A 23,460-nucleotide genomic window follows, 5' to 3' on the forward strand; every position below is an offset into this window, starting at 1 on the left:
TTATACAGGCTTCTAACTCCCCTCCCCAGTCCCTCCACACGACCAAAAACAAACTATCTCTCTCTCTCTCTCTAGGCTGACTGGTCAGGACGTGTAAACCGGCCCTAATTGGCCTGACGACAAGCCATAAAAATGACCAACATCCCCCCCCCCCCCCCCCCACACACACACACACATCCTAAATCTGCCACTCTTTCAGAAGCTCAGAAGTAATCATGCTGCAGACGTGTGTGGATTGCCAGGCTTTTCCTGTGGGCCTGGATTAGAGGATTGAAGTGTGTGTGTGGCTTTGAGTTCAGTTATGCGCTCGTGTGTGTGTCAGCTTTGTCTGCCTGTGTGTCTGCCTTCAAACATGCACGTGTTTCAGGCTAACTCCATGTTAATTACTTGCTCTCCTTGTTACCCGTCCACCCTCCTCTTTTCTCTTTTTGGTAAATTGAAGGAGGGAATAAACAGGTGTTTGTTGGACGAGGCAGTCGTCTCATTCCTGCAGGGTCAGGGTTCACAGCCAGGGGTCAGAGGTCAGGGGGAATGAGCCCCATAGCAACAGGATGTTTGAAACTCTTTATTCTCTGAGATTAGGGTAGTGTGTGAGTAGACGTGTGTGTTTGGAGTTAAAATGACTAATGAGGGTAGAGGGATGTAAAGTCTGATCTGTGATCAAGGTCCATTCCTAAGCAAGCTGTGTGAGGCGTATCACACACCCACACACACACACAGAGACACACTGGACTACACACACACACACACTGGACTACACACACACACACACACACACACACACACACACACACACACACACACACACACACACACACACAGAGACACACTGGACTACACACACACACACACACACACACAGAGACACACTGGACTACACACACACACACACACACACACACACACACACACACACACACACACACACACACACACACACAGAGACACACTGGACTACACACACACACACACACACACACACACACACACACACACACACACACACACAGAGACACACTGGACTACACACACACACACACACAGAGACACACTGGACTACACACACACACACACACACACACACACACACACACACAGAGACACACTGGACTACACACACACACACACACTGGACTGCACACAGACACACACAGAAACATCCCACATCTAGATCTTAGACAGGTGAAAAGTAAGATCATTCATTCTATATTACTTATCCATTGGTTTTAGCGCCACTATTTGCAGACACACGTCCATTTTCAGAGGTATGTCATGTCCACTGTTGGCCATAAAACCAGCTGGCCAGCGTCAACACATCGTGAGAGCAGTATTGTGATAAAAAGGATTATGGGTACTAATCCTTGCCTGTCACCACCCTCTGCTCAGTGTAAATATAAGTAAACACACACCCTCGCAAACCCAGCTCTGCTCTGAGCACCCTCACTACCATAGACATGGGTTTAAATAGTATTTGTTTTCTTTCCAAATAATTTACCTGTGCTCGATTGTGCTTGCCGGACGCAATGGAACCAATAGAGTTGTCACAAAAGTTCAAGCCCCTCCCATCTGAAGCCTATCGCTCCAGGCAGGTTTGATCAGACGCTCCACGTATTTGAAGGCAAACGATACTATTTAAACCCAGTGTTGCTGCACACACTACAGAGCTAACTAAACAGCTTTACATCTGAGTTAAGCTATAGGTTTGTAATATCAGCCCCAAACCATGCAGGGAACAGCTGAACCACTAGGTCCACATCTCAGACAGGTACCAGTTCATAGGATCACGCACAGACCATCACAGCTGAGAACAGGCCCAGCACATCTCACACAGGTACCAGTTCATAGGATCACTCACAGACTATCACAGCTGAAAACAGGCCCAGCACATCTCAGACAGGTACCAGTTCATAGGATCACTCACAGACCATCACAGCTGAGAACAGGCCCAGCACATCTCAGACAGGTACCAGTTCATAGGATCACTCACAGACCATCACAGCTGAGAACAGGCCCAGCACATCTCAGCACAGCATCAAAGCTGTTCTCTGCGTTGGAATCTACAGATGGGTATACAGGACCAGCGTTCATGATGCACTGCTAGCTTGAAAGCCCGTTCGGACTGTGTATACAGCGCTGTGTGATAGATGGCTCGGGGGGACGAATCAGGGCCCTCGCAGCTTGACCCCAGGGCGGCGTGCTGCCGGAGAGTTATGGAAGCTGTGCCGGCCTGCCATGTTTTTCTGTTTGTGTTGTATGGTGTGACTGGAGAGTTGAATATTAACATTTTTAAGAGGGAGGGAGGGAGGTTCGTCTCTTGTTGAAAAGGGGCTTGGTGAAGTACGAGCGGTTGGTTAGTCTCTTGTTGAAAAGGGGCTTGGTGAAGTACGAGTGGTTGGCTAGTCTCTTGAAAGGGGGCTTGGTGAAGTACGAGAGGTTGGCTAGTCTCTTGTTGAAAAGGGGCTTGGTGAAGTACGAGTGGTTGGCTAGTCTCTTGTTGAAAGGGGGCTTGGTGAGGTACGAGCGGATGGCTAGTCTCTTGTTGAAAGGGGGCTTGGTGAAGTATGAGCGGTTGGCTAGTCTCTTGTTGAAAGGGGGCTTGGTGAAGTACGAGCGGATGGCTAGTCTCTTGTTGAAAGGGGGCTTGGTGAAGTACGAGCGGTTGGCTAGTCTCTTGTTGAAAGGGGGCTTGGTGAAGTACGAGCGGTTGGCTAGTCTCTTGTTGAAAGGGGGGCTTGGTGAAGTACGAGCGGTTGGCTAGTCTCTTGTTGAAAGGGGGCTTGGTGAAGTACGAGCGGATGGCTAGTCTCTTGTTGAAAGGAGGCTTGGTGAGGTACGAGCGGATGGCTAGTCTCTTGTTGAAAGGGGGCTTGGTGAAGTATGAGCGGTTGGCTAGTCTCTTGTTGAAAGGGGGCTTGGTGAAGTACGAGCGGTTGGCTAGTCTCTTGTTGAAAGGGGGCTTGGTGATGTACGAGCGGTTGGCTAGTCTCTTGTTGAAAGGGGGCTTGGTGAAGTACGAGAGGTTGGCTAGTCTCTTGTTGAAAGGGGGCTTGGTGAAGTATGAGCGGTTGGCTAGTCTCTTGTTGAAAGGGGGCTTGGTGAAGTACGAGTGGTTGGCTAGTCTCTTGTTGAAAGGGGGCTTGCTGAAGTATGAGCGGTTGGCTAGTCTCTTGTTGAAAGGGGGCTTGGTGAAGTACGAGAGGTTGGCTAGTCTCTTGTTGAAAGGGGGCTTGGTGATGTACAAGCGGTTGGCTAGTCTCCTGTTGAAAGGGGGCTTGGTGATGTACGAGCGGTTGGCTAGTCTCTTGTTGAAAGGGGGCTTGGTGAAGTACGAGCAGATGGCTAGTCTCTTGTTGAAAGGGGGCTTGGTGAAGTACGAGCGGTTGGCTAGTCTCTTGTTGAAAGGGGGCTTGGTGAAGTACGAGCGGTTGGCTAGTCTCTTGTTGAAAGGGGGGCTTGGTGAAGTACGAGCGGTTGGCTAGTCTCTTGTTGAAAGGGGGCTTGGTGAGGTACGAGCGGATGGCTAGTCTCTTGTTGAAAGGGGGCTTGGTGAAGTATGAGCGGTTGGCTAGTCTCTTGTTGAAAGGGGGCTTGGTGAAGTACGAGCGGATGGCTAGTCTCTTGTTGAAAGGGGGCTTGGTGAAGTACGAGCGGTTGGCTAGTCTCTTGTTGAAAGGGGGCTTGGTGAAGTACGAGCGGTTGGCTAGTCTCTTGTTGAAAGGGGGCTTGGTGAAGTACGAGCGGTTGGCTAGTCTCTTGTTGAAAGGGGGGCTTGGTGAAGTACGAGCGGTTGGCTAGTCTCTTGTTGAAAGGGGGCTTGGTGAGGTACGAGCGGATGGCTAGTCTCTTGTTGAAAGGGGGCTTGGTGAAGTATGAGCGGTTGGCTAGTCTCTTGTTGAAAGGGGGCTTGGTGAAGTACGAGCGGATGGCTAGTCTCTTGTTGAAAGGGGGCTTGGTGAAGTACGAGCGGTTGGCTAGTCTCTTGTTGAAAGGGGGCTTGGTGAAGTACGAGCGGTTGGCTAGTCTCTTGTTGAAAGGGGGGCTTGGTGAAGTACGAGCGGTTGGCTAGTCTCTTGTTGAAAGGGGGCTTGGTGAAGTACGAGCGGATGGCTAGTCTCTTGTTGAAAGGGGGCTTGGTGAGGTACGAGCGGATGGCTAGTCTCTTGTTGAAAGGGGGCTTGGTGAAGTATGAGCGGTTGGCTAGTCTCTTGTTGAAAGGGGGCTTGGTGAAGTACGAGCGGTTGGCTAGTCTCTTGTTGAAAGGGGGCTTGGTGATGTACGAGCGGTTGGCTAGTCTCTTGTTGAAAGGGGGCTTGGTGAAGTACGAGAGGTTGGCTAGTCTCTTGTTGAAAGGGGGCTTGGTGATGTACGAGCGGTTGGCTAGTCTCTTGTTGAAAGGGGGCTTGGTGAAGTACGAGCGGATGGCTAGTCTCTTGTTGAAAGGGGGCTTGGTGAAGTACGAGCGGTTGGCTAGTCTCTTGTTGAAAGGGGGCTTGGTGAAGTATGAGCGGTTGGCTAGTCTCTTGTTGAAAGGGGGCTTGCTGAAGTACGAGTGGTTGGCTAGTCTCTTGTTGAAAGGGGGCTTGCTGAAGTACGAGCGGTTGGCTAGTCTCTTGTTGAAAGGGGGCTTGGTGAAGTACGAGAGGTTGGCTAGTCTCTTGTTGAAAGGGGGCTTGGTGATGTACTAGCGGTTGGCTAGTCTCCTGTTGAAAGGGGGCTTGGTGATGTACGAGCGGTTGGCTAGTCTCTTGTTGAAAGGGGGCTTGGTGAAGTACGAGCGGTTGGCTAGTCTCTTGTTGAAAGGGGGGCTTGGTGAAGTACGAGCGGTTGGCTAGTCTCTTGTTGAAAGGGGGCTTGGTGAGGTACGAGCGGATGGCTAGTCTCTTGTTGAAAGGGGGCTTGGTGAAGTATGAGCGGTTGGCTAGTCTCTTGTTGAAAGGGGGCTTGGTGAAGTACGAGCGGATGGCTAGTCTCTTGTTGAAAGGGGGCTTGGTGAAGTACGAGCGGTTGGCTAGTCTCTTGTTGAAAGGGGGCTTGGTGAAGTATGAGCGGTTGGCTAGTCTCTTGTTGAAAGGGGGCTTGGTGAAGTACGAGCGGTTGGCTAGTCTCTTGTTGAAAGGGGGTTTGCTGAAGTACGAGCGGTTGGCTAGTCTCTTGTTGAAAGGGGGCTTGGTGAAGTACGAGCGGTTGGCTAGTCTCTTGTTGAAAGGGGGGCTTGGTGAAGTACGAGCGGTTGGCTAGTCTCTTGTTGAAAGGGGGCTTGGTGAGGTACGAGCGGATGGCTAGTCTCTTGTTGAAAGGGGGCTTGGTGAAGTATGAGCGGTTGGCTAGTCTCTTGTTGAAAGGGGGCTTGGTGAAGTACGAGCGGATGGCTAGTCTCTTGTTGAAAGGGGGCTTGGTGAAGTACGAGCGGTTGGCTAGTCTCTTGTTGAAAGGGGGCTTGGTGAAGTACGAGCGGTTGGCTAGTCTCTTGTTGAAAGGGGGGCTTGGTGAAGTACGAGCGGTTGGCTAGTCTCTTGTTGAAAGGGGGCTTGGTGAAGTACGAGCGGATGGCTAGTCTCTTGTTGAAAGGAGGCTTGGTGAGGTACGAGCGGATGGCTAGTCTCTTGTTGAAAGGGGGCTTGGTGAAGTATGAGCGGTTGGCTAGTCTCTTGTTGAAAGGGGGCTTGGTGAAGTACGAGCGGTTGGCTAGTCTCTTGTTGAAAGGGGGCTTGGTGATGTACGAGCGGTTGGCTAGTCTCTTGTTGAAAGGGGGCTTGGTGAAGTACGAGAGGTTGGCTAGTCTCTTGTTGAAAGGGGGCTTGGTGATGTACGAGCGGTTGGCTAGTCTCTTGTTGAAAGGGGGCTTGGTGAAGTACGAGCGGATGGCTAGTCTCTTGTTGAAAGGGGGCTTGGTGAAGTACGAGCGGTTGGCTAGTCTCTTGTTGAAAGGGGGCTTGGTGAAGTATGAGCGGTTGGCTAGTCTCTTGTTGAAAGGGGGCTTGGTGAAGTACGAGTGGTTGGCTAGTCTCTTGTTGAAAGGGGGCTTGCTGAAGTATGAGCGGTTGGCTAGTCTCTTGTTGAAAGGGGGCTTGGTGAAGTACGAGAGGTTGGCTAGTCTCTTGTTGAAAGGGGGCTTGGTGATGTACGAGCGGTTGGCTAGTCTCCTGTTGAAAGGGGGCTTGGTGATGTACGAGCGGTTGGCTAGTCTCTTGTTGAAAGGGGGCTTGGTGAAGTACGAGCAGATGGCTAGTCTCTTGTTGAAAGGGGGCTTGGTGAAGTACGAGCGGTTGGCTAGTCTCTTGTTGAAAGGGGGCTTGGTGAAGTACGAGCGGTTGGCTAGTCTCTTGTTGAAAGGGGGGCTTGGTGAAGTACGAGCGGTTGGCTAGTCTCTTGTTGAAAGGGGGCTTGGTGAGGTACGAGCGGATGGCTAGTCTCTTGTTGAAAGGGGGCTTGGTGAAGTATGAGCGGTTGGCTAGTCTCTTGTTGAAAGGGGGCTTGGTGAAGTACGAGCGGATGGCTAGTCTCTTGTTGAAAGGGGGCTTGGTGAAGTACGAGCGGTTGGCTAGTCTCTTGTTGAAAGGGGGCTTGGTGAAGTACGAGCGGTTGGCTAGTCTCTTGTTGAAAGGGGGCTTGGTGAAGTACGAGCGGTTGGCTAGTCTCTTGTTGAAAGGGGGGCTTGGTGAAGTACGAGCGGTTGGCTAGTCTCTTGTTGAAAGGGGGCTTGGTGAAGTACGAGCGGATGGCTAGTCTCTTGTTGAAAGGAGGCTTGGTGAGGTACGAGCGGATGGCTAGTCTCTTGTTGAAAGGGGGCTTGGTGAAGTATGAGCGGTTGGCTAGTCTCTTGTTGAAAGGGGGCTTGGTGAAGTACGAGCGGTTGGCTAGTCTCTTGTTGAAAGGGGGCTTGGTGATGTACGAGCGGTTGGCTAGTCTCTTGTTGAAAGGGGGCTTGGTGAAGTACGAGAGGTTGGCTAGTCTCTTGTTGAAAGGGGGCTTGGTGATGTACGAGCGGTTGGCTAGTCTCTTGTTGAAAGGGGGCTTGGTGAAGTACGAGCGGATGGCTAGTCTCTTGTTGAAAGGGGGCTTGGTGAAGTACGAGCGGTTGGCTAGTCTCTTGTTGAAAGGGGGCTTGGTGAAGTATGAGCGGTTGGCTAGTCTCTTGTTGAAAGGGGGCTTGGTGAAGTACGAGTGGTTGGCTAGTCTCTTGTTGAAAGGGGGCTTGCTGAAGTATGAGCGGTTGGCTAGTCTCTTGTTGAAAGGGGGCTTGGTGAAGTACGAGAGGTTGGCTAGTCTCTTGTTGAAAGGGGGCTTGGTGATGTACGAGCGGTTGGCTAGTCTCCTGTTGAAAGGGGGCTTGGTGATGTACGAGCGGTTGGCTAGTCTCTTGTTGAAAGGGGGCTTGGTGAAGTACGAGCAGATGGCTAGTCTCTTGTTGAAAGGGGGCTTGGTGAAGTACGAGCGGTTGGCTAGTCTCTTGTTGAAAGGGGGGCTTGGTGAAGTACGAGCGGTTGGCTAGTCTCTTGTTGAAAGGGGGCTTGGTGAGGTACGAGCGGATGGCTAGTCTCTTGTTGAAAGGGGGCTTGGTGAAGTATGAGCGGTTGGCTAGTCTCTTGTTGAAAGGGGGCTTGGTGAAGTACGAGCGGATGGCTAGTCTCTTGTTGAAAGGGGGCTTGGTGAAGTACGAGCGGTTGGCTAGTCTCTTGTTGAAAGGGGGCTTGGTGAAGTATGAGCGGTTGGCTAGTCTCTTGTTGAAAGGGGGCTTGGTGAAGTACGAGCGGTTGGCTAGTCTCTTGTTGAAAGGGGGTTTGCTGAAGTACGAGCGGTTGGCTAGTCTCTTGTTGAAAGGGGGCTTGGTGAAGTACGAGCGGTTGGTTGGATTTGGTTTGTTGTCTTAATCCAGAGCAGTGTCCATGTAAGTCAGTTCAGCTGCTCTGTAGTCTCAAACAGTCTCCCACCAACCCATTAACCCTCAAACACACTGTGTCTGTCTCTCTCTCTCACCCTGTCAGTGTCTGTGTCTGTGTGGGTGCGTGCGGGGCGCAGGTCTGCTCCAGTTAGCATCATCACTGTAATAGGATGTGTATTAAACTTTCAGCACCAGGTCTTGGCGCTCGTTGTTTTGGGTTGTGCTGTAACCCTCTTGGGTGATGTTCATCATCCCTCCTCATCCGCTGTCATCCAGACTTTATTGGTTTGGTTGTCTGCTGCATGGCCTGTTCTCTATGTGTGTGTGGTTTATCTCTGTCTTTCGCTGTCTCTCTCTCTTTTCTGTCTCTCTCTCTCTTTTCTGTCAGACAGACAGACAGACAGACTTCTGTCTGTCTGTCTGTCTGTCTGTCTGTCTGTCTGTCTGTCTGTCTGTCTGTCTGTCTGTCTGTCTGTCTGTCTGTCTGTCTGTCTGTCTGTCTGTCTGTCTGTCTGTCTGTCTGTCTGTCTGTCTGTCTGTCTGTCTGTCTGTCTGTCTGTCTGTCTGTCTGTCTGTCTGTCTGTCTGTCTGTCTGTCTGTCTGTCTGTCTGTCTGTCTGTCTGTCTGTCTGTCTGTCTGTCTGTCTGTCTGTCTGTCTGTCCGTCCGTCCGTCCGTCCGTCCGTCCGTCCGTCCGTCCGTCCGTCCGTCCGTCCGTCCGTCCGTCCGTCCGTCCGTCCGTCCGTCCGTCCGTCCGTCCGTCCGTCCGACCGACCGACCGACCGACCGACCGAAGAGGAGAGATTCTGTATAATAATCCCTCTGTAGTTGTTGAGGAGTTTGTGTCAGTCAGTCATATCAGATGACACACTATGGTGAAATGATTTGGTTGATTGATAGCATGTGTCTCTATTGTAATGGAAAGATAATGTCACAGAAGAAGTGTTGCTGATTGCATGGTCTACTCCTATTCTAACCAATATGCTACATCATTGTTCCCAGCTGATGCAGATGTTCAGTAATACTGCACATCTCAACCTAGAGGGACATTTAAAAGTGTAGCGAAGGGAGACGGAGTTTAAAAGCCAAATTTAAAATAACCTGACTGAGAAATATTTAGTTGTACATTTCAGCAGACACTCTTATCCAGAGCGACTTACAGTAGTGAGTGGATACATTTTCATTAGCATTGTTTACAAACCATTTCCTGTGCATTTGAATGTCCAGAGGCATCTACCTGAAATCAGGCAGGGGTTTGGTGATTAGCCTGAGAGAGAGTAAACCTGGCTTTGGGAAAGACCCCCCCCCCCCCGTCTCTCAGCCAGCTCTACATTCCTGAGCCCGGCCCAGTCAGGAAGTGAGCGGCAGACCCAGCAGGCCAGATTACCTCCATCCTGACACAAGTTGTGTCCCAAATGTCATCCTATTCATTACATAGTGCACACATTTTTTACCAGGGCCCATAGTGCACTATGTAGTGAATAGGGTGCCATGTGGGACACAGTCCTGCCTCTGTACAGTACCTCAGTCTGTCTACTGTATTAGAATGTGTTCTACAGTTCCTCATTCAGTCACAGTCCTGCCTCTGTACAGTACCTCAGTCTGTCTACTGTATTATACCGGTCAATTCTAAATGCCTTTATTGTGAAGTGGAAACGTCAAGGAGCAACAACGGCTCAGCCGCAAATTGATAGGCCACACAAGCTCACGGCACGGGACCACCGAGTGCTGTCCTCATTTGCAAAGCTTACTACCGAGTTCCAAACTGCCTCCGGAAGCAACGTCAGCACAATAACTGTTTGTCGGGAGCTTCATGAAATGGGTTTCCATGGCTGAGCAGCCGCACACAAGCTTAAGATCACCATGCGCAATGCCAAGCGTCGGCTGGAGTGGTATAAACCTTGCGCCATTGGACTCTGGAGCAGTGGAAACGCATTCTCTGGAGTGATGAATCACGCTTCACCATCTAGCAGTCCGATGGATGAATCTGGGTTTGGCGGATGCCAGGAGAACGCTACCTGCCCCAAGGCATAGCGCTAACTGTAAAGGTTGGTGGATGAGGAATAATGGTCTGGGGCTGTTTTTCATGGTTCGGGCCCCTTAGTTCCAGTTTAAGGAAATCGTAACGCTACAGCATATAATGATGTTCTAGAAGATTCTGTGCTTCCAACTTTGTGGCAACAGTTTGGGGAAGGACCGTTCCTGTTTCAGCATGACAATGCCCCGTGCACAAAGCGAGATCCATACAGAAATGGTTTGTCTAGATTGGTGTGGAAGAACTTGACTGGTCTGCACAGAGCCCTGACCTCAACCCCATTGAACACATTTGGGATGAATTGAAACACTGACTGCGAGCCAGGCCTAATCGTCCAAAATCAGTGCCCGATATCACTAATGCTCTTGTGGCTGAATGCAAGCAAATCCCCCCCAGAAATTCCAACATCTAGTGAAGGGCCCTCCCAGAAGAGTGGAGGCTGTTATAGCAGCAAAGGGGAGACCAACTCCATATTAATGCCCATGATTTTGGAATGAGATGTTCGAAGAACAGGTATCCACATACTTTTGGTCATGTGGTGTGTATATATATATATACACACATTAGAATACAAAAAACAGTCCATGGTAAGCACAAATGAAACATCACAAATCACCCAGATAAACAGTTACATTCATCCACAAATAATTCCTCAATCGGTACCTTAAATTTCCTCTGAATCAGAGAGGTGCGGGGGCCCCTTATCTGCCCCTTATCTGCCCCCTGCCCCTTATCTGCCCCTTATCTGCCCCTTATTTTTATTTGACCTTTATTTAACTAGGCAAGTCAGTTAACAACAAATTTGTATTTGTGCCTGTTCAGGGGCAGAAAGACAGATTCGTACCTTGTCAGCTCAGGGGTTTGAACATGCAACCTTCCGGTTACTTCTGCCCCTAATCTGCCCCTTATCTGGGCCTAATCGGCCCCTTATCTGCCCCTTATCTGCCCTTTATCTGCCCCTTATCTGCCCCTAATCTGCCCCTTATCTGCCCCTAATCTGCCCCTAATCTGCCCCTAATCTGCCCCTTATCTGCCCCTAATCTGCTTCCTACTGCTTAGAGAAAGGCACAATCTGTTTCTATAGAAAAAGCCAACTTCAAATCTTAGCATTTTAACCAGCTCATCTATTGGTTTTTAATGTTAAATCCATATCCTAAGTATTTATACGTGAAATAACATGATCAACAGTATCAAAAGCTTTTGACAGGTCCACAAACAAAGCAGCACATTTCATTGTAGTATCTAAAGTGTTGACAAGATCATTAACAACTGAAGTGGTTGCTGTAATAGTGCTATGGCCTGAACCCTGATCAGTTTACATTCAAAATACATTTCTCACATAAAAAAGAGCAAAGTTGTACATTTACCAAGGATTCTGGAATCTTAGCTAAACAAGGAAGCCTTAAAATGGGGTGATAATATTTAAGATCCCTACTGTCTCCGTCCTTATGGAGTGGCAGCACAAGAGTTGGTTTACATACTTTTGGAATATTTCCTGATGACAATGTTAAATAAAAAAATGTGGGTAATTGAGCCAACAATGATGTTGCTGCACACTTAGGCAGACCAGGATCCACTTTGTCAGCCCCTGTGGATATCTTGTTGTCTATTGCTAGCAAAGCATCCAGGACTGATTTTTCTGTAAATAGCCTCATAGAAAAGCTTTGACTACCATTTCTCTGATCATTCAGCAAGTTTACGCTTCCAGCATCCAGCACAACAACATTATGAATAGGCTTAAAGTTCTTTCAAAGAGAGAGCCTGCTGAAATAACATGGTGATTCAATGCATCAATGATGCCTTTTTTTCTGTAATATGGCCAGTGTCTGAGCTAATTTGTTGTGGCAGAGAGGAGGGAGTAGAACCCTTCAGGGATTTGACAGTTTTCCAGAATTTAGCCGGGTTCCCATTACAATCATAAAGATAATAATCAGATTTAGCCTTTCTGATTTGATTAAAAGCTTTCCAGTCCAGGCCTAAGCCTGAGTTCCTGGCCTTGACCCAAGCATCATCGCTTTCATGAATGATTTCTGATAACTGCATAGTGTTCCAGGCATTCAATCTACCTTTAACCCTGACATGTTTTGAAGGGAGCATGATTATCCACAAAGCATTGAAGACCTCTGCAAAGAGGATCCAAGCTAATCAGGTTCAGGGATAACTGAAGTACAGTCAAGGTCACTAGTATAAAGATCATGTGAAAAAGACAGTTGACTGAAGTTTTTAAAGTTCCTCTTTGTGATGACACGAGGCTTAGATTTGTGTATTCTCACATCTCACATTCTCTGATGTATTCATAAAAATGTGATCAATCAGAGATGCCTTTGAAGGATCTCTAGGATTGGGCCGTGTAGGCTTAGTCACCAGCTGGGTTAGGTTTAGATCATTACACATGCTTTTTAGATCATAATTTAGGTCACCCAGGATAATAACCTCTGAATTAGTAAACAAACTAGTTAACTCCTCGAGTGCACAAAGGTTAGCTAAGGGAGGACGGTAGATCCCTATAACAGTTATAGATACATTTCTCCCCAGACAAAGGCTAAACGATAGGAGTTCAAATTTTGGAGCAAGGGAAATGGATTTCAGTAAAGAGACAGAGAAGTTTTTTTAAATAAAAATGGCCACTCCACCACCACCTACTCTGTCTGTATTAATATCAGATTCCAGAATGTCCCCAGAGATCCAAGTTTCAGTCAATACGAGAATATCCAGATTAGTCTGCATAACCCAGATCTTAATGTAATTTAGTTTAGGAAGTTAGTTTCCTAATTTTCAGATGCATCAACCCAAGACCTTTACGATTGTTTATGTCACATGGAAACTCAAACTCAAACAAGCACCGTTCAGTAGGTGGTTGCAGGCCCTGTCTGATGGTTGATATTGATATAGTTGGTATGGCTATAAGAGTGTATAGAACTGCACCATTTGGTCTATCCCTAGTAGTAATAAAGGAAGGAGAAGAAATTGTAATTACTTTTCCAAGATTAGAACCATAGGGCCCCGAGGTCGCAGCCAATGTCAATATGAGGAGCTCTTCGAGTAACCAATGATGGAATGTTATAAACTGACTTACATGGGCTTTGGTTGCTATCGTGCAACAGCCCAAGCCCTCTACGTGATGTGAAAACCGAGGGGGTATTCAAGTTTATGGAATTCACATTGGAACTAAAGCGCTGGGTGAGCAGACCACAGTGGGCTCCCCTTTTGAGCTAACAATAGCAAATCTAAGAGTGGAGTTGAAAGGAATGGGAACAAGATTACAACTGACAACACCCCTGGCAGTATAGACAACAGTACAAGGATAACGCTTAGAGAGGATGGCTTAGACTGTCACTGACTCAGTATCTTAACGCAGCCTTGAAATATGAAAAGGGCTCCCCGATGATTTGGGTGAAGCCCATCATCCCTGTAGAGCATCTTTTGTTTCCAAAAAGTGTTGAAATTGTCAGTAAAAGTTATGCCAACATAGTGGCAGTAGTCTTTAATCCAGCTAAGAGCCTGCTGAACCTTACACAGCCACGACCCAGTGACTGCATCAGACCAGAGATCATTGGCTGCTTTTCAGAGACTTTTAGGATGTTGATCAGCTCAGTAAAACCCTGTTTGATCAGCTCAGTAAAACCTGTTTGATCAGCTCAGTAAAACCCTGTTTGATCAGCTCAGTAAAACCCTGTTTGATCAGCTCAGTAAAACCCTGTTTGATCAGCTCAGTAAAACCCTGTTTGATCAGCTCAGTAAAACCCTGTTTGATCAGCTCAGTAAAACCCTGTTTGATCAGCTCAGTAAAACCCTGTTTGATCAGCTCATTAAAACCCTGTTTGATCAGCTCAGTAAAACCCTGTTTGATCAGCTCAGTAAAACCCTGTTTGATCAGCTCAGTAAAACCCTGTTTGATCAGCTCAGTAAAACCCTGTTTGATCAGCTCAGTAAAACCCTGTTTGATCAGCTCAGTAAAACCCTGTTTGATCAGCTCAGTAAAACCCTGTTTGATCAGCTCAGTAAAACCTGTTTGATCAGCTCAGTAAAACCCTGTTTGATCAGCTCTGATTTACTCTTTTTGGTGTCACGACAGTAGCAGCCCCGGGTGGGGGTACTGGAGAACCGGAGTTGGGAAACGCTGCTTGAGAGGAAGGTGACACTGTCTGTCTGTCTGAACCCTCCAGGCAGGACAGGTGACTGAACATCAGTGTGATGGGAATAGCTAGTGACAGACAGACTGAAGGCCAATACTGAAGTCTGTTAGAGTATTGTACATAGCCCCATATCACAGAGTGTATTTTAGGCCCACTCTCAAATCAAATCTTATCCCCTAACCCAGTGGTTCTCAATCCTGGTTTGTTTTTGCCTTAGCACTGCACACCTGATTGAAATCTTTAAAGTGTGATGATGAGTTGATCATTTGAATCAGCTGTGTAGTGCTGGGGAAAAAACAAAAAGGTGCATCTCTTTGTGTCCCCTGGACCAGAGTTAGTCCTGCCCTAACCTCTAACCCCTAGACACTGAAATAATCACGTGTTTAAAGATCCAATGCAGACGTTTTTATCTCAATATCAAATCGTTTCTACCTTACTGTGATTGTTTTAAATTAAAATGGTCCAAACGAAACAACAATATCTTAGTAAAATGCAATTTCTCAAGAAATCATTTTGTTAGGACTGTCTGGGAGTGGTCTGAGGGAGGAGTATAATTGGAGAAGGAGGGATGTGTAACCTGAAAACTAGCTGTTTTTTACAGAGAGGAGGGAAAACTCTATTTTTTAATTGGTCTATTAACTTATACCGCTTGGTGATGTCATCAGGTCTACCCAGCCAGACAAGCTGAAATTTCAAACCACTCTCTTACACTGAAAGGGGCATTATCCTAATTTTCACAATTTCACAGTATTATTCTGACCTCATGTTGTGGAAACTGCCCCTTTAAAGTAAAATTACTTTGGCTCAAGGCTACAACAGCTCTTATATGTCCCAGGTAAGAGGATGGCTCAAGGCTACAACAGCTCTTATATGTCCCAGGTAAGAGGATGGCTCAAGGCTACAACAGCTGTGACAAATCAACACAGAGGCAGCCTCGTGATTCCTCAATACAGAGCAAGGTTCTCAGAAGGCCTTACAAAGCAGCAGGCTCCTCTCTCCATACAAAGTCAAACAAAAGCCTCAAGTAGCCTTAATATCTCAAGGACATCTCCCATAGGATACATACTTTTACACACAAGTCAGATGGACTAACAACCCAGAAACAGCTGGGTCCTGTTCATTAGGTACTAAATGGAGGAAAATGGACTGAAATAAGGAGGGACGACCTGGACTCTCATTTTTGTTTTCTGTTGTAAAATGTTTTAAACCAAGAAATGTGCTGTAGCCACTAGCCAGGTACACTGACAATATCCCCTGCAGTAATAACACGTGGTCATTGGTCACTTCGAGAACCAATAGAGTCTAATTGAGCTCATCTCGTCTCTGGAATCTCTGTTGATTCATCAGATCAGTCAAACTGTTGTTATCAGTGGACCAAGCAAACACATGTGCTTCTCTTCCAACCACCTCCCTGTTTCATTAATGCCAGATTTACCCCCCTCTTTTTTCCGGAATAAATAACATTCTCGTTCCCCCCCCAGCTTCTCTCCCCCCCTCCTCATTCCTATGAAATGAGAAGCACCGTTGTGGTGCGTTCCAGAATGACAGGCTGTTCAGATTAGATGCATGTGCTTTAATTCCAGGCTCGCTTTTGGAAGCCATGTTGAACTTACCCCCCAGACCCCCCCACCAGCCCCTGTCCGTGAACAACTCTTTACACGTCAGCAACTAGTCTCTGCAGAGTCGTGGGATTTCAGGGCACGTGGCCCTGCATGGACCTTAACCATCTTTTTACCCTGCTTTTTGCCCTCTACCCTGCTTTACCATAGATATACTGTAGCACATCCACACCTGCCTTAAGCCAACCCATGTGACTGACTTCCAGTAAGCATTCGACCACAGTGTAGAAAGGGAGGGAGGGAGGAGGTATCTCCAGGGGGATTATGATCCTGTTTGTTTTATATCTCATAATCTACTGAACAGCATGTGAAATCGACTGCATGTGTTCACCACAATTTATTGCAGTGAAAAGCACATAAAACCAAACCAAAGCCTCCCCCTTAGCCTCCTCTCCTTCCTTCTCCTCTCCTCTTTCCTCTCCTGTCATCCCTCACTGTCAGACGGGCATCCTCTGCCCTCTCATGCCCTTTGATCCATCCGTTGGCTTTGGCACTAGAGGGAACGCACAGGGCATCACTTACTGCCAGCTGTACTTACTGCCAGCTGTACAGTAGTACACCACCCTTCAGCTCTCACATCTTTACTATTATTACAGAGTGAGGGAGAGGGAGAGAGAGGGAGCGGAAATGCCAATTCGAAGCCACACTACAACCCCGTGTTTTAACACATTGTCCTTGGCAGACTCCCTTCAAGCCCTGGTTTTGGAAAAGAAGCTAAAACTAAAAATGAGAGGGATTGAAGAAAGAAGAAAGAACGATTGAGAAAAAAGTTCAAAAATATTTACTCAGCAATAATTTTGTGTGGAATTTTTCAGGATGATAATTTGAAAAAGGCTTCATTCACGGCTACAATGGCTCCTTTGATTGGCGCATGCAGCTTGAGCAGCGTCGGGGTTGGCCCCTCGCCAGAGGCCAGGTCTGTTAAAGCCAAGGGGAAGAAAAGAGGCCTGTTTCACAGAAGGAAAAGAGAGAAACAGACACATGCTCTCCCTGGGTTTCTCTCTTTCTCTCTCTCTCTTTCTCTCTCTCTCTTTCCCTCTCTCTCTCTCTCTTTCCCTCTCTCTCTCTCTCTCTCTCTCTTTCCCTCTCTCTCTCTCTCTCTTTCCCAGTCTTTCTTTCTTTCTTATCCACACAGAGCTCAAGTACTAGTTGTCACCGTCACATACATGATTGTTTGAGACTCCAGTTGCACCTGGGTTAACTCTGCGAGGCAGAATGCAGATTTTTTCCCCCAACTATTCCAACATATGATGTGAGAGAGGGAGACAAGAGAAGAAGAAAATGTTTGAAAAACAAAGGCTGAACCTGCTGCGTGTGTGTTACTGGTGACTCGCTGGGTATACTTGGTTGTTTTCACTCAGAACCAAATAATAGGTGTCTTCAGGACCGCAGTGGAGCTGTTTTATGTGTTTGTGTTGGTGCTGGGACTGAGCACAACAGCTAGCAGCTGGATGCCTGTACCTGAGCCAAGCTGTGTGTGTGTGGACATACTGTACAGTCAGCCCCTGCCAAGCCTGTACCTGTAAACTTGTGTATGGTCAGAGGTTAATATTTTATGTACGCTAACAAACAATGCTAACCCATTAGCTCAGAGTCAGGGACCCTGTCTGCGGTACAAATCACTATTAATATTTAGCCTCTGTGTGGTTTCAATCATATTTTTTACCTGCACCTCAAGCTATTGAGGGAAAAATACCAAGACCCCCCTAAACAGTCTGGTGAGAAGTTTGTGTTGGGTGGTGCTCTGCTGGAGGGAGGAATGTAACACTCTGTTGGACACATTGGATTAATAATGAAGCACTTCTTGGAGGTGGTGGTAGTCAGATCCAAGGACATGGAAGAGCTAACAGATACGGATACATAAAAACAATGTGTTCTCTCTCAGGCTCACACACATCCGGTGTGTATGTGTGGGGAGGAGGCAAAGGGGTACGTGAGTGTCTTGGGGGGGGGGGTTGCGAACTGCCTGCCAGACTTGACATCCTGACAGGTTTAATAACTGGCTCAATCATGCCTCCCTCTCTTCCCACTGGCTCCTTCTTCCCTTGCTTCCCACTGCCAGTCAAATGTTCTGCTGGGACAGAGAAAAACAGACGATTTAGAACAGGGCTCTCCAACCCTGTTCCTGGAGAGCTACAGTCCAGTATTGGAGTTAAAACCTACTGGACTGTAACTCTCCAGGAACAGGGTTGGAGTTAAAACCTACTGGACTGTAACTCTCCAGGAACAGGGCTGGAGTTAAAACCTACTGGACTGTAACTCTCCAGGAACAGGGTTGGAGTTAAAACCTACTGGACTAACTCTCCAGGAACAGGGTTGGAGTTAAAACCTACTGGACTAACTCTCCAGGAACAGGGTTGGAGTTAAAACCTACTGGACTGTAACTCTCCAGGAACAGGGTTGGAGTTAAAACCTACTGGACTGTAACTCTCCAGGAACAGGGTTGGAGTTAAAACCTACTGGACTAACTCTCCAGGAACAGGGTTGGAGTTAAAACCTACTGGACTAACTCTCCAGGAACAGGGTTGGAGTTAAAACCTACTGGACTGTAACTCTCCAGGAACAGGGTTGGAGTTAAAACCTACTGGACTGTAACTCTCCAGGAACAGGGTTGGAGTTAAAACCTACTGGACTAACTCTCCAGGAACAGGGTTGGAGTTAAAACCTACTGGACTGTAACTCTCCAGGAACAGGGTTGGAGTTAAAACCTACTGGACTAACTCTCCAGGAACAGGGTTGGAGTTAAAACCTACTGGACTAACTCTCCAGGAACAGGGTTGGAGTTAAAACCTACTGGACTGTAACTCTCCAGGAACAGGGTTGGAGTTAAAACCTACTGGACTGTAACTCTCCAGGAACAGGGTTGGAGTTAAAACCTACTGGACTAACTCTCCAGGAACAGGGTTGGAGTTAAAACCTACTGGACTGTAACTCTCCAGGAACAGGGTTGGAGAGCCCTGATTTAGAGGAATCAAACAGACGTGACCTCAAATGTTTGTTTTCAGTTTTTATTTCAACTTTTTTAATAATGTCAACGTTGTGTTTATTTGCTCATAAAAACATGTTCACTTAATTCAAAAGGACATGGAAAGAGATGAACAATAACAATGAAAAGCTTCCCAAAATAAACAGGGAAAATAGGAATAATATCAAAAATATTTCTGGATATTTTCAATGTTTTTTGAATTGTAAAACCAAGTATTCCAGTTAAGTTGTTTGGTAGTTTTACACACTTTAAACAGATGTCATTTTAAGTGTTAAATATTGAGGCCTAAGTATTTGTTTAGATGGTATAAGATTTAGTGGTAGACAGCATCCACCAACCCTTCCTTCCTAAAATAATAGTCATAATGTACCTGGTCACTAGGCATGTTAGAAGAGGGGACCCTTGTCTTGACATGCCCATTTCAGGAGGTTTAAATACATGCTCTGGAACTTTAGCGACTGCTAAGTATTTGTTAAACCTCCCACTTTGGGCTGGATGTGTCAATATGTAGTTAAAAATGCATACTCTATTCACAGAATTACTGTCTTACCTCAATTAGCCATTTAATGCCTAGTTCTTTAAAGCCATTTTCTCTCCATTTTCCCCCTGGCAATTCAAGTTCTAGCCAATGAGCTTTAGCCCCTTTCCATTTGAGCGTCAGCTAGCTAGATGCAGAATGAGAAAGAGAAATTATGTGGGGCACATATCTGCACGTAGTACACAGGGACCACTTTTGTCTCATGAATGCTACTTTCAGAACTACTGGCTAAAAACGATACAAAAGTACTGGAGAATGTCTTTAAATGTAGTGGATGGAGTAGGTGGGCATGTGTGTGTGTGTGTGTTTAGTGGGGGATACAGTACTACTGAAGCATGACAGTGACTTGATGTCTGCCTCTCTGTGCACAAGACGGGACATGCTTCCACATTATCACTGATCTGTTTACCGACAGAGATCTTCATACTGTAGTCGGCACTGAGATCCTCATCGGGGGCAGGCAGGTTTAGCGCCAGACACATAAAAGTTACTTAGACTGTTTTCACATTCTGAGATTTGAATCTCAACACTGGTGTTTCAGCATATTCTAGTTTGGTGTACACATTTTTTCCTCCATGTCCCTCGTCCCAGACAGAGCCCATATAAAACCTTCAACTATATGCTACGCTTGGACTTTTCATAGTCTGCTTGGCTGCAAGTGAGCAAGACGTGGGACCCTCTTTTTCCAAAGACCAGTTAATGGTGCACAACAAAGCACCATAGAGGCTAATTCTGCCTGAGGGAAATCCACAAGCATCTCTCTCTGAGAGGCTAGGCTAAGCTAGGCTAACAAGTGCGTTCTTGTGAATTGCGGTTTACTGAAGTAACTGTGTTCCCTCTTGGGGACATAAACAATGAATAAAGCCTTTATAAATTAACTGTTTATTTTTCCCCTTCTTCTCTCTGTGGTAATCATGTGTGTGTGTGGTTGATCTGAGGCAGGCTCAGGGGATGCTTGAAGTTCGCTGCAGCACAGAAACAAATGTTAAGGTTTCAGCCAACTGAAACTGTTTATCGGTGCTTTTTGTGTGGGGGGCGGGGCGGGGTTGAGGGCCAGAGAATGGGGAGGGGATTTAGTACGAGACTTACAGCTGCTTAGACTGTCTGACATTCGTAGGGTAAAGCCTTTGATTGACTTCGCTGGTACAAACGAGTTTTAATCTTCAAAGATTTGAATCTGGGTTTTAATCTGTCTGTTAAATCACAAGCAGTTAAGGGGGGATGAAGGGTGGTAACAGTCACATACTTACAGAACAACAACAACAGCAAGAGTATAAAAACATTTACAAACACAACAAAAAAAGTACAACTTCACTAAGCAATAGAGCCGAAACAAAGCATGATAAATGTCAGGCACCTTGCTTTTCAATTACTGGAAAAAGTTCTCTTCATTTGGTGACTCGGATGTCATTCACAGCAAGCGCCACTGGGGTAGTGCTGAGGTGCTACGGAGAAAAATAATTGCTTATACTCTTTTTACATAGTTCAGGTATCACAAGGGGTGCACAGCAATACACCCCCATTTCAGTGCAGACCCCATTTTAGAGTAGACACAGCAGGGATTAGGTCACTACCTTGATGTCTCTCTGTCTGGCCCAGTCTCGCTTGACCTTTGACCTGCTGTGGAGAGTGGGCACACTCAGTAGCGAGCCGCGGGGCGCCAGTCCAGCAATGTGATTGTAGAAACAAAGCAGGAGGTGTGGAAATAAGAATAAAGGCACTTTAAAAGGCTCCCTTATTCAAATAATCCTTTCAAACATATTTTAATATATGCACAGTTTAATATTTGTTCTGTTTCTCAATTGCTGACACATGGCTGGCCGGTCTTCTCTTTCTCCTCCACTGTCACCAACAACTCTAGCTGGTGTCTAGTCCGTGAGGGAATGAGTAGCTAGAGGTATTTAGTCTGACCCTCTGGGTCTGAGTAGCATAAGAGGGCTTGTGAGAGAGAGCCATGTTGTTGTTCGGCGAGCAATGATCCTGTATTAGCAGCACCTCGTACTCCAGGCCACCATTTTGAACCACAGCCGGCTCCGGCTGCTTTTGGGGCATCGCCCCTCCAATGTTGGAACCAGCCTTGACTCCCTCCAGCTCCAGCTGGGCTGGCTCACACTCCAGATCCAGGTGGCCCTTGGCCCGTTTCCTCCTCATGTAGCACACCATCCCCACGGTGGCTGCAATCAGGACTAGGAGCAGCAGGATGGCCAGAGCCGGCACCAGCATGGTGGTCAGCCTCTTATCCTCCACCTGCCTCCCTGTGGCAGTGTGCTGCTGGGCCGCTGTGTGGGCCACCGTGCAGACGCTGTCCCCACCGCTGAGGTCGCCCAGCGGGCTTGCGCACACTGTGTAGGTGGAGTTGGGCCGCAGCCCCCTCAGGGTGTACTCCGGGTAGGAAGCGGGCACGCTGAGCTGCATGGGACGTCGGTCGGGCCCCGACAGGTTGCGGTATGTCAGACGGATGCCGCGGATGTAGGGCCGGTCCTTGATGTAGCGGTGCAGGTCCAGCAGGATGGAGGAGCTGGTCACCAGGCGCGAGCTGATGTCGGGGGCATCGGCGGTGACAGTTGCCGCGGAAATGTAATTGTTGTTGTCATTGTGGTCCTGATCGGGAGGGGGGTGGGAGTGGTGGCGGTTCTCGCAATAGGTGCCATAGAAGCCACGAGGGCAGGTGCACTCCAGATGGCCTTGCCCGTCCAGCCGACAGGTGCCCCCATTCAAGCAGGTCTGGGAGGGGCAGAAGAAGTCCACCTCTGGGTCTTGGCTGCTGCTGCTGCTGGGAGAGGCAGGGTCGGGGAGCGGGGGCTGGCTGTCTGTCCCAGTTGAGTTGTCCTCCTCACTGGGCCTTGGTGCAGGGATGGCTGGGGAGGTGCTAGGCAGGGTGGTGACTGGAGGGGGCATGGTGGTGCTGGTTCTGACTGTGCTAGCGGTGACAGTAGTGGTGGTGGGGCAGCCAAACTCCCTGTGCTCCAGCCTCTCCAGCACCTTCCCAGCGTTGAGGGGAGGGAAGTGGCAGCGGGTCTCCTCCGTCCTGCCCAGAGTCACCCCCTGGTTCCTGAGCCACCCGGGAAACCAGGCCAGGGTGCACAGGCAGTTGAAAGGGTTCTCGGCCACCGTCAGCTTAGTCAGGTGAGGGAAAAGCTGTGCGAACCCGTCAGGCAAGCCCTGCAGACTCAGGTTGCTGATGTCCAACTCCTGGAGCTCGCTCAGGTTCTTCAGGTCCTCCAGCTTCAGTGGGCCCATGGGGTTCCCGGCCAGGCTCAGGTAGATCAGGCCCTGGACCTCCCTCAGCGCCGGTGGGAAGGAGCCCAGCTCGTTGCCAGAGATGTCCAGTTCGTGGAGGTTCCCCAGGCTGGCCATCAGGTCCTCGTTCAGGCTTTCGAGGCCCAGGCCGGCCAGCTTCAGAGACTCCAGGTTGGGCATCTGGAGGTCGGCTGACCCCAGGGATGGGAGGGTGTTGAAGCGGAGGTCCAGCAGCAGCAGTCTGGGCATGGCTAGGGCGGGGAGCGAGGTGAGCTGGTTTCCCTGCAGCTTGAGCTCCAGCAGCTGCTCCAGGCTGTGGAAGGCGGCAGGGTGTATAGTCCGGATGTGGTTGCTGTAGAGGTACAGCCTCTCCAGTAGGGCCATGCCCGCAAAGCTCTCCTCTGACAGATGGGTGATCTGGTTGGCTGAGAGGTCCAAGTTCCTCAGGGAAGTCAGAGGCTCAAACACCCGGTCAGGCAGTACCGTGACTTTGTTCTGACTCAGATCCAGCATCTCCAGGCTCTCCATGCCCACAAAGTCTTCCTCCGCCAGGGTCTCGATGCCGTTGGCGAAGAGGTAGAGGTTCTTGGTGGGTTCCGGGACGCCTTGGGGCATGGTGGCAGAGCGGCGCTGGAAACAGAAGATGGATTCTGGGGTGGAGCAGGTGCAGTCCTGGGGACAGTCGCTGGCCAGAGTCCTGCCAGGGAGCCAGAGCAAGAGGAGAAGGAGGAAGGGCGTCAGCGGAGGGAGGAGGAAGGCCTTCATGGTGCCACTGGAGTCACTCTGTCTCCTCTCTCAGCCTGAAAGGACAGATCAAGGACAAGGTCAGCTATAGAAAGAGATGCTTTAAATGCAGGGCCACTGGGTAATAGATATACACAGACAGAGTCTTATCTTTGTCATGTCTTGCTGGAAACTGTGAAGGACATGGGAAAGGAAGGCAACCTAGAGGTGTCGAACATAGAGACAACCTAGAGGTGTAGGACATAGAGACAACCTAGGGGTGTAGGACATAGAGACAACCTA

General features: G+C 48.3%; 2 protein-coding genes across 3 annotated transcripts in view; one reads left to right on the plus strand and one right to left on the minus strand.

The window, feature by feature from the left end:
- LOC109883976 (mitochondrial import inner membrane translocase subunit tim16) overlaps positions 1-23,460 on the plus strand; it is a 179,596-nt gene that overhangs the window by 37,483 nt on the left and 118,653 nt on the right. The window lies entirely within an intron of this gene.
- Positions 18,663-23,460, minus strand: part of LOC109884328 (vasorin-like) — a 45,394-nt gene continuing 40,596 nt past the window's right edge. For both annotated transcript variants that reach the window (XM_031821687.1, XM_031821688.1), the window contains one exon: positions 18,663-23,234. In XM_031821687.1, the coding sequence (XP_031677547.1) occupies positions 21,052-23,199 (2,148 nt within the window). In that variant the 5' untranslated portion in view covers positions 23,200-23,234 and the 3' untranslated portion in view covers positions 18,663-21,051. The remainder of the gene's footprint in view (positions 23,235-23,460) is intronic.

This window comes from Oncorhynchus kisutch, unplaced genomic scaffold (assembly GCF_002021735.2).
Source record: "Oncorhynchus kisutch isolate 150728-3 unplaced genomic scaffold, Okis_V2 scaffold4009, whole genome shotgun sequence".
NCBI classification, from domain to species: domain Eukaryota; kingdom Metazoa; phylum Chordata; class Actinopteri; order Salmoniformes; family Salmonidae; genus Oncorhynchus; species Oncorhynchus kisutch.